At 29.8% G+C, this 11909-nt stretch overlaps 1 protein-coding gene across 2 annotated transcripts; it reads right to left on the reverse strand.

Annotated features, from left to right (window-relative positions):
- Window positions 1-1373: 1373 nt before the first annotated feature.
- Window positions 1374-9289, reverse strand: LOC120090407 (protein NRT1/ PTR FAMILY 3.1-like). Of its 2 annotated transcripts, none has more exons than XM_039048044.1 (4): window positions 9121-9289; window positions 4895-5044; window positions 4103-4662; window positions 1374-2565 (listed from the first exon to the last, which is right to left on the reverse strand). In XM_039048044.1, exons 1-4 carry the CDS (start codon window positions 9196-9198, stop codon window positions 1668-1670), a joined length of 1686 nt encoding a protein of 561 aa, XP_038903972.1. In that variant the 5' UTR covers window positions 9199-9289; the 3' UTR covers window positions 1374-1667. The 2 variants fall into 2 exon arrangements, with proteins under 2 accessions (XP_038903972.1, XP_038903971.1); XM_039048043.1 differs by having other exon boundaries at window positions 1379-2565; window positions 4895-5112.
- Between the last annotated feature and the right edge of the window lie 2620 nt (window positions 9290-11909).

The following is an 11909-nucleotide window of genomic DNA, read 5'->3' on the forward strand; positions in this document are numbered from 1 at the left end:
AATCCTTATACTACAGACCTATTTAGATTATCACTTAAGGCATGATCCACTTGTATATCTTATATACAAGCTTAAGTTTACATAAGATAACCATGAAGTTTTGTTTATTGGATATGAGTAAATGCCAGAATGAAATACAATTTATTTTATTCATAAATAATGTGTATAATTACAAACAACGAGACTCCGGGAGAATTAGGACACCAATCCCAACAGGCTGGACAATAGTGGAGGTGATGGAGGCTGTCGATTGAGGTTCCTGCAGATGGCTGAGAAAGAGAGGTAGAGAGAGTTTGCGTGGGAGGAAAACTCAGAGAAAGAGATGTTAAGGTTTATATAAAGACTATTGGTGGCACACCCATTGCCGATGAATGCCCAACCAGACGAAGTCCCTGAATGAAGACCGGACAGAACCGAGACCGGCATTGAAACAACTTTGTCCTCCTTCGCACAGCTGCAACAATTTTTTCACTTTCTCACTCTCAGTGTGTCCTCCTTTGCACAATTGCAGATTCCTTTTTTTTTTTTTTTTTCAATAAGGGTTTTCACGATGGAAGCCCTAAGTAGGGAAGACCACTTATTTACAAAAATGCCATCAATTGTTATTTACTTAAATGCCAATCCGCTTTTGTTTCACTATTTTTTACTTTTTCTTAAAAATTACATATTACTTGACATTTAAAAAAAAAAAAAAAAAAGGTTAAGTAATGTAGCTTTTGTAGTAGTGAAATGGGACCCTTGAGTTCAAAATATTATCTAAAGCTTATTTATATATATATATATACATACATACAATATGTTAGGATAAGCATGAGGTTTCATCTCAATGTTAATTGGCTATAGGAAGAGTAACTCATGTATCTTTTAAATATTGTGATGTATTATACTCATATTTTCAATGTGGGATCCTCGATCAATATCAGACTCTTATGTAGTTTCTCCTTTAACACCTCAACTTTTTTAGTGTTTAGTTTTTCTTATGACTATAAAGGTTGTTGATTTTTATTAATGCAGGGCCTTTCTTACAATACGTGGCTCACCCAATCATTTCAAGTAAAACTCAATTTCCAAAATTTCTTTTCCCATTTCTAATATAGAGATCATTGTTAAATATGATTAAAACCCTATAATAATCTTTTCATACAACTCAAAGTATAGGTCCAAGTTTAACACTTTTGAGTGTATTTGGTTCAAAGAGTTGAAAAGTAGGAATTTGTGAATTCCACTCTTTATTTGGTCTACGGAGTTGTGGATCCCACCACTAGAAAATCTATTTTATATCTTGTCAACTCTTTATATCGTAAACTCCAAGAGTTCACAACTCCCTAAGCCATTATAATAACATAGTTAATGAAATAGTTGTTATGAAACAATTTCATACGTAATACCATCTCGTCAAACTTGAGATGATGTCAAGCTAGGATATTTTATTTCTTTAGAAGGTTGGCCCTTCTTCACTTTCCCCTTTCTTAGTGGTGAAACCTGATATAACCTTTTCTTGATAAATTTTTCTTTGAATACATAAACCCTAAAACCATCGACTATTGCACACATTACTACCATACAATTAAGCACAATTCTTTCTAAAGAAAAATACATTTCAAATCTCCATCTTTTTCAACAAGTCCTTGACCCCCTAATCAAATTACGAAGGCCTTTAAATTAAATTAAGCTGTCTTAATTATTGTCTCTTCACATCTCTCCTCCTCTTGGTCACCATTATTATTCTCTATGATCTTCTCCTCTTCCAAAGGCTTATAAGTATAAAACCAAGCACAAATCACATAATACACAAGATTCATAACTTGGATCCCACTCACTAGCCAATAATAATATTCCAACCTCCCTCTATTCAAATTCCTATCAGGCAACCAATTATGCTCTTCCCCAGTATACTTATGCACAAGATAAACCATCAATGTCCCTATATAATTCCCCACCGATATCGCTAGCCAGTACAATGCCGTAGCTGTACTCCTCAAGCTCTCCGGTGACTGGTCGTACATAAACTCCAAATGCCCTACCGACATGAAAACCTCCGCAATCCCATGAAGCCAAAACTGTGGTACCAACCAAAACACACTGAATGGAATTGTTGCGGTTGGATTGTCGAGCAAACCGTGGAGTGCAGCCACTTTTTTTCGTTTGATTTCGACAATGGACGAGACAAGGGTGGCAAGGATGTTGATGGCAAAACCGACACCCATTCGTTGGAGACAGGTGATGCCCGAGGGGTTGTTGGTTAGCTTTTTGGCGAAGGGGACGAGGAGACGGTCGTAGAGGATGAGACCGGTGAGCATCGATATGATGCCAAAGATGGAGAGGGTGGCTGGTGGGATTTGGAAGGTGGGTGTAAGATGACGGTTCATTGTTCTAGCTTGTTGGATTGTGAAGCTGTGTTGGTGGGATGAGGCTGTGACTAGGAGGATTCCGGCCGCCCATATTGGCAGCATTCTAATGATTGATTTTAGCTCTTCGACTCTGTGCACGGTGGCAAGCCGCCACAGATTTGGTTGATCAGTTGTTGAGTCTGGAGTTGTTATGACCGCAGCCTTGTCCAGCCACCTGAAAATGTTGCAAACATGTAAGTTATTGAATAGAGTTAAACTGAAATAAAATTCGTACCATCGATGTGAGATCAAAAGTTCAGTCCTCCCAATTCGATATATTGTAAAAAAAAATTACGATTATAAGTTACAAGGTGTCAGGGAAAAGTACATTTTTATTCTTAAATTTTGAGATTAGTTTTCATCAAATGAGAATGTAAGTATTTGATAAAAGTCAAGCTTAAAAAAATCTAGGGATCAATTGGAAAAAAAAATACAAGAATAAAAATATGTCATCTAGAAAGTTAAGGACAAAATGGAAATTAGACTCCATTTAAAAAAAAAAAAAAAAAACTGGTATTTTCCAATGAAAAGAGATTTATATATGTAGGTTTAGTTCTCACGTGAAAAAAATGTAATATATGTTTTCCTTTTCTTAATCCAACGACAATAGAATTGAATCATTAAAATCTCGTTTGGTAATCATTTGGTTTTTTATTTTTAGTTTTTAGTTTTTTAAAATTAAGCCTACAAACATCCCTCTCACTCTTAAATTTCTTGTTTTCTTATTACTTTTTATCCATATTTTCAAAAACCAAACCAAATTTTGAAAAAAAAAAATTAAAAACTTCTTTTTGGAAATTGAATTTGGTTAAGAATTCAATTCTTGTACTCAAGAAAGATGCAAATTATTGTATGTGAGAAAATAGAGTTAATTTTAAAAAAAAAAAAAAAAATTAGTAACCAAACAGGGAATAAGCTATCTACCCCTCTGAAAAAAATCATTAAGCAACTACAAATTGATAATATACATTAAAAAAACTTCATTTGATAGCCATCATATTTTTTGTATTTAGTTAAAAATTATGTTTGTCAATATTTTGGTGGACTTTCATATTCCTTAAAAACACCTTTCAATTCTAAGTTAAATTTCAAAAACAAAATAAGTTTTTCAAAAACTACTTTTTTAATTTTTAAAAATATTGGTTTGGTATTTTAAAACATTTTTATAAAATTGGTAATAAAATAAGAAAAGTATATAAAAAAGTAGTACTTATAGACTTAATTAATTTTTAAAAACAACAAATTAAAATAAAATAGTTATCAAAATTATCAAAATTTTATTAAGTTATATGATTATCCATTCTTTTAGTTTAATGTTTATGCTAATTATATTCAATGCATATTACATGTAGTCTATCCTAGTATACTTTGACAAACAAGACACCAATTACTATCTTGGATATCGATTATTTAATCGTGTATCTCTACCATATTGTAAACGAAAAAATAGATTACAAAAGTGAGAGAAGAAACCAAGGAAAATTTTTAGGTATGAGAAATTTTCTCTCAAATCATCGATAACGAGAAAGGTGCCTTATTAATTAAGCTACTTTATGATTGGATTTAAAATGTATTTTACATTTGCCTATGTTTTAAAAATCATCACTAACTATAATCCAATTTCCATTTATATCACTTATAATTGTATTAACCACATCCAAAAAAAACAAAATTTTGAAATAGTTAATCGAATGAAAATTATGATGGCTTACTTGAACTGATCCGTGTGGACAAGCCTTCCTTGAACGGCAATGGCAGCATCAAGCTTATGGTTTCGATACAAAAGCTTAGAGTCATTGGGCAGAATAGCCTTTCGGTTCTTGACCGCCGCCACCACAACCTGAGCCAATCGAACCAAAGGGCTCCCACCCGGCTTGAGTTTGTTGTAAAGGGGCGAACCCACAACAAACGCCACAACAGACAAGGCCATGGCAATGGTGGGAAGGCCGAACCCCCAACCCCACCCCACGTTGTCTTGGATGTACACCACCACGGTCAAGGCTGTAAGAGTAGCCATCCCCATGCAGAAATAGTACCAATTGAAAAAGTTCCATGTCCGCCCTGCGATACCGACCTTTGTCATGTCGAATTGGTCGGCGGCAAATGCGACGACACAGGGCCGAATCCCGCCTGCACCAAGGGATGTGAGGAGGAGGGAGAGGTAGAGGACCATTAGTTGCATGCCGGAGGCTTGGGTGCAATTGAGTTGGGTGGGACAGGGTGGCGGGTGAAGCGATGGAAGTATGGCGGAAATTGTGATGGTGGCCATTCCCTACAACAACATACAAGGATTAGAATTAGATAAAAAAAAAATTTAGTGTTGTCTGATTGCACCTATCTTTGTACTAAGTAATTGTCCAATAAAAATTTGACATGTAACAAATATTTTAAAAAAAATAAATTGTTTATAATACATGCACTTAGTCATTACTCTTAAAACTAACTAAGAATGAAAAAAGTAACTCGTGTATCTTATAAAATTAAGTTAGGTGTTTGTTTCGTACAAGCTCGTAGATGATGGATGCAACGGTGATGGTCCAGAAGCGGCCGGTGAAGGAATCGGCGATGAGAGCGCCGATAAGGGAAGTGAAACTGGAAGTAGCAGCGAAGTTGGTGAGAATGTTGGAGGCAGGAACGAGAGGCATGTTAAGATCCTGTGTCAAATATGTTATTATGTTGGCATGGAACCCTGAGCTTGCAAATCTATCGCACACTTCATTTCCTACAATTGCATTTTCACACAAAAACAAACTTTTACAAATAAAATGTACATAGAATTGAAACATTCTAACCTTAAGAAACGTAATAAATGTTTTATTATATCTTATTTTATTTTTAAACGAACAATGATTAGGTACAATTTAGAGTGTACCTAATTCTATATAGTACCTTGTCAATACATAGTAGAAATATATATATATATATAAACAATTCAATTATTTTATAAAAAAAAAGATTTAGCCACATCGAAAAATTTTATTGGGAAAATGTCTAGGCTGCATAAAGATAGGTGTAGTCCAAAGAACACCAAGATTTTTTCTATTTAAATTAACTATGCACTTAAATTAATTGATGATTTGTGAGATGAAATGGTAAGAGGTGGCTTGGCCGTGAGGGTATGTAGGTAAAATTGATGAACAAAAACATCGATTAAAAGAAGTATTAGACAAGACAAACTACTTTCTTATTTGAAAATACTTAGATGTATTTTAGGCTACACTCATATTTATGCATTCTAATAAATTATCAAATGATAGTTTATGATGAGAGTGAGATATATACAAAAATGGTGCATCTCGAGATGCATCCAAGAACTACTCTTCTCATCTCTGTTCATACTAAATTAATTATTGTTTGTTATTCAACCACCTACCTTTGTCAATCACTAAGTTGGTTTGTGTATGTGTTTTTTTTTTTTAAATGTAAATTATAAGTTTAGTATTTAAAACTTTAATTTTGAGTCTATTTGGTGCTAATTCAACTTAAAAAATATTTAATACGCCTCTCAACTTGCAACTTTGTACCTCATAACTCACTAACTAAAATTCATTTTTCTAAAATATATATATATAATAATAATAATAGATATACATTTCAATTTTATGTCTAACTTTCAATTTTTTGTCTACTGGGTAGGTCAATGACACAAATTTAAACTTCAAAGACCTATTGAACACAAAAATTGAAAGTTAAAAAACCTATTAAATACTTTTTTAAAGTGTAGTACCGTAGGAAGTTAAATATTAGGATACGCTAACTTGAAAATTCAAAAACCTAATAAATACTTTTAAAATTTTAAGGACAAAAAATATATTCATAATTAGGGCCTAAACTTGTAATTTTACCGCATTATCTATTCGTCCATGCTCATTATATAATCCATTTATTCACAAAAGAAAAATATTTTGGGGTTTATACATCCGCAGTCCTTATTCCATATTCCATTCCATTACTTATAATTTAAATTAGATCTGGCGGACAACATGAGCATAATTTAACTGACATATACTTGTATTATCAATCTCGAAATTAAAAAGACTATATTTCCCACCCCACATATTAGTTAAATTATTTTCTGTTTGATCCATACGTTTAACTCCAATATAACTAACCAATTACATTCCCTTAACTTAATAGTATAAGATTTAAAACGATTTCAAGAAGATATTATAAGTATGAAAATTGAAATGTTACCATAACAAAGTACATGACTAAAAATATGTTTTAATTAAGATCTTAATTGTAAAAGTAAATAAATTCAGACATCACGAGAGACGAGTAGTTTGTTGGTAAGAATGGGACAAAGAAAGAAAAAGACAATGGTCAAGGTCAAGGATTTATGTATACGTCCAAATATATATGATATATATATTATATTTTTTATAAAACAATGCCTTAGCTAATTATTTGGCAATCATTTGGTTTTATTTTTCTGAAAAATTAAGCTTATTTCATCCAAATTTCTTACGATGGTGGAATTATTAACCAAATTCTAAAAATAAAAATAACTTTTTGAAAGTTACTATTCTTAGTTCTCAAAATTTGATTTGGTTTTTTAAACCATTCGTGCAAAGTAGATAATAAAGGAAAAAATTAGAAATAGAGCTAGTGTCTATAAGGTTTAATTTTGAAAAAAAAAATAAAAAATAAAATAGTTAGCAAACGGAGCCTTAATTATTAATTTTTACTCGCATGCACATAGTTTATTATTATATAAATCCTCACTCAAAATATCATAATAATTTTTTTATTATGATTATCTAGTATATAAATCATACTAAAGTGAGCCATTCAGTCGTTTCTGCGAGATTAAAGGTTTAAATCTTCCATCAGTAGTTATTTTTAAAAAATTAAGGAGAAAATATCTTTTTGGTCCCTAGGTTTTGGATATAGTTTTTATTTAGTCCCTAGATTTCAAAATATTATACATTTAGTCCTTAAGTTTTGAGATTGGTTTCAATATAGTCCCTATGTTTCAAAATGTTACAATTTTACCCTTGACATTCAAGTTTTGCTTCAATTTGGACATTATGTTTCAAGATTTACATTTTTAAACTCAATTATTACTAAATACTCATTTTCCATCTTTAGTATTAATTTATGTTAATAAATTAAAAAAAATTAAATAATTATAATTAATTAAGTTTCAGTATTTTTTTTTTTTTTTATCATTTTTCGAATTAAATTCAAGATTTCACTTCATAATTATTTTTTAATTAATTAATAGAAATTGGCGTCAATGATTGAAAGTGAATATTTAATGAAAATTGAGGTTAAAAATGTAAAATTTTGATACCTAATGATCAAATTGAAACGAAACTCAAATCTCAAGGATAAAATGATAATATTTTGAAACTTAGGGACTAAGTTGAAACAAAACTCAAAACTTAAGGATCAAATATATAATATTTGAAAACTTAGGGATCAAATAGAAACTACAACTAAAATCTAGGGATCAAAAATGTATTTTACCCAAAAATTAAATATAAATAGTTTGTTCTTTCTATAAATCGATATTTATGTTTGAGACAGAAAATTTATTCTCTACGCAATACCAAAGCCTTCCTAAAATATCAGAAAAAAATAGAGGAAAAATCAGGACGTCAATTTAATAATCATTTTATCATTAAATTTTTTTACAACGTTTTTTTTTTTTAAATAATAATCAAACTATAAAAAAAATAAAAAAAAAATTATTTTAAATAGTAAAACTGTTGAAAATATTTATAAGATATAACAAAATTTTAGAACTATCAATGATAGACGTTGATAAACACTGATAGACACTGATAGACACATTAGTGACATTGATGGACACAGATAGAACTATCAGTGTCTATTATTGATAGTTCTAAAATTTTGTTATATTTTGTAAATATTTTAGTTCATCTTTTAATATTTAAAAACAATCAATAAAAAAACTGAGAGCAAAAATAATATACTTCATTTTTCTAGCCTATAAAAAGTAATATACTTCATTTTAAAGAAAAAAAAGGGTAAAACTTAACTCGTGGCTGAATTATCTAAGTCCAAATGGTAAGAAGAAAGATTCTATTTTTCAAACTATTATTTTAGAAAAATCACAAGAAGAAAAAATAATAATATTTAAACACAACTAGCTCCAAAAAGTTATCTTTTCTAGTTTCAATTTGGTGTGATTTAAAATTTTTTAAGTTATAAACCCTTTTGGGAATCTATACTGTTCTTAAAGGTAAATTTTCAAATTCTCACTGCCACTGTAATTTTTATCTTAATTTTCTTTAAGAAAAAGATGTTTTTAAATTCATTAATCGATTCATAATAACTTGATATCCATATCAAGCATTAAAATATTGTTGTTGATATCAAGAATTTTCATTTTACAGATATATCGATAAATATATCAATAAGATATCAAATAATATTGAATATAATGGATGTAAAAAAAAAAAAAAAGAATTATATAAATTAATAATTATTATTTCTTATTCCTAATAGATCTGGTTTTTAGTATCCATATCCCTATTGAAATTAATAGTATCTCTATTCGTATTGCAATATCCATTACTTGTTAATATCAATGTGGAATCTTTCAATTTATAGATATATCGATTCCTTGATGGATATTTCAAACTCTTCAGTAATCACGGTTTTAGAAAACAAAACTAGAATATTATTTTTAAAAATGAAATAATTTATTGCAATAAAAGAAAAAAACTATATTGCCCATATTTTAGAGAGAGAAAAGTACCAAGAATGAAAGGCATTGTCTTGACACCACCAAGCTGCTTCTTCTTCTTAATTTCTTCTTTCTCATCTTTTTCTTCATCTCTCAAAATCTTCTCATCAACACTCACTCTCAAGGACTCAATCTCCATTCTTATAAATTTCTCACCCCATTTCTAAACCCTCCTCTTTGGCTCTATTTATATGGCTCTAAGAGACAAAACGGTGCGTTTAATAATGGTCCTTTCATTATCAAAAAAATGGGGCCCTCCCAAAATTGACCCCACTTTGGCCAATGGCATGTGACCCTCTCTGCCACACCCACTTTTTATTTATTTATTTTGGTAATTTTTGGGTCCAAATAATTGAGAGAGTTCTCGTCTTGATTCAAATACCTTTTAATTTATGATGTGTGAAAGAAAGCTCCAAATTGCATATGGATCACACACACATACACTACTATTGGTATAAGTTTTTGTTCTTACCTTCCAGCTTCTAGGTCTTGGCTTTTTTTCCCATTTTCACTAAAATAAAATTTGTTTTAGATTTTATATATGTGTCATTGTTGCAATGATTTTGACTTGAGATTATGTGACCTGATTTTTTATTCTGTGTTATATTATATTTGTATTTCTCAACTTTTTAGTTGTTCTTCATGATATATGCGTTTTAAAAATTTAACGTTAGTGAAGATTGTGTTGTACGATAAAATATGTGAATTTTTTACTTCATTCTAATGTTTGTGGTATGATTTTTTGGTGTAAAGAACAAGAACTATGTGTGTCGTGTGTGTGAGATATTATTGGTCAAGTGTTTTGATATATTAAATTATATCATTTTAAATCTCAATTTAGCTAAGTAAAATTAAAAGAGATTTTTTCTTTGTGGACATTATTATACCTATGCATATATAATGTTAATGTTTATTAATTAATTTAAAATGATATTTAAAACTTTTTTAACTAATTAAGTTTCATTATTTTTTTCATCATTGTTAAAATTAATTTTAAAATTTCACTATATAATTAGTCAAATTAATTAATAAATATTAATGTCAAAGATTAAATGGATTATTTAATGAAACATTAAAGCTAAAAGTATAAATTTTGAAAACTAGGGACCAAATTAAAATAAAACTCAAATCTCAAATATAAAATTATAATATTTTGAAACTAGTGACTAATTGAAACTAAACTCAAAACTCAAAGTACTAAAAGTGCAATAAATTGAAACCTAGAAACCAAATGAAAACTAAGTCCAAAACGTAGGTAACAAAAATATATTTTTCCCTATTTTAAATCTCAATTTAGCCAAGTAATTTTTTTTTGGAAAAAGAAAGTCTTGGTTATGTATGTTCAAGTCCACTGTTTTCTTTTCACAAAGGTATTGGATTGAAATAAAAGAAAAAATGAACTTAACAGCTGGGAGTCAAAACACAAATAAAGTGCTAAAAATAAGGTGAACAAAAAAATCAAGCCAAAAAAAAAAAAANGAACAAAAAAATCAAGCCAAAAAAAAAAAAAAAAAAAAAACCAGGTCCAATGTTTGAACAAATAATGACCTAGTTTCAAGTATGTGTATTAATGTAGTTGTGACATGTTTACTAAAGCCAGAAAATTGAGCCAGTATTTTTTCATTACTTTCACAATTTCTCAGGCTTGGCTAAAAAGACTTGATTTTTTTTTTTTTTTTTTGTTGGCATAGAGTGAATGCTAATTATTAAAGGAAAAAAAATCATTCCAAGCTCCATCTATCTTTGTGTAATCCACTCTTGTGTCCAACACAAATTGTTACGTCACGACTACAGAAATTGAATTACGTGACGTTTTTTCAATGTTAAGTAAAGGGTATACTTGACGTTTTATAAGGTGATAAATTGATTATGAAAAAACATGAAGAGAAATATTTCTTGATACGTAATAAGTGTCAAGAATTAATACACTTGACTAGAAAAAGCATCAAGAGAAATATTTCTTAATACAATTTTCAGGTCAAGAAATATAATACACTTGACACTGATGACATGTCAAGTTTATTAATTCTTGACACTTATTACGTATCATATGTAATTACTCTTGACATTTTTACTTGTCAAATATATTTTTATCTTTATACGAAATAATAGACAAGTAATCTAATTCTTGATACATTTCCAATGTAATCTCTGTTTTTTTTTTTCAAATAAAACATTCGAATTTAATTTACATTTCTCATTTCCTGCATTACATGTGTTCCAATAAGACAATTTCATCAACTAAAATAAACAGTTGCACGTATTTCAGGTCTATATATCAGCCCAATATATCCAACGTAACTTAACATTTTCATTTTTCTATTACCTTTTGTTGGACGAAGAATTTTGGACTAATCACAAGTTACCACGTCGTTTACTAAATTAATGACGAATTCCTAAATCATTAAATTTGGGTACAATTAGAAGTTGACGTATGTCCCAAATTGAATTGAAGAAAAATTTCGATGACGCCATGTGGTTGAATCATATGAGATTAAATTGGCTCAATTTGATATTATTATTGGATATTATTTGGACCCAAATTTAAAATCAGACTCAAAACCAACTAATTGGGCCCATGGACCAACCAAGCCCAAGTCCACAAAGCCCGCCTGAGAACTCTATAAATAGAGAAGTTCTTTTCATTTATAGGGGCAGTATTTTCTACATTCAGAGAGCCCAGAGAGAATTCATCAACAAGCAAAAGACTTCCAAGACTCCTGAAGCTGCACTCCTATAAGACAGAAGACCCTTGAAGATATAAAGACTCTTCCAAGACTTCTACTCCAAGCTTCCAAGAC

This window comes from Benincasa hispida, chromosome 11 (genome assembly GCF_009727055.1).
Source record: "Benincasa hispida cultivar B227 chromosome 11, ASM972705v1, whole genome shotgun sequence".
Taxonomy (NCBI): domain Eukaryota; kingdom Viridiplantae; phylum Streptophyta; class Magnoliopsida; order Cucurbitales; family Cucurbitaceae; genus Benincasa; species Benincasa hispida.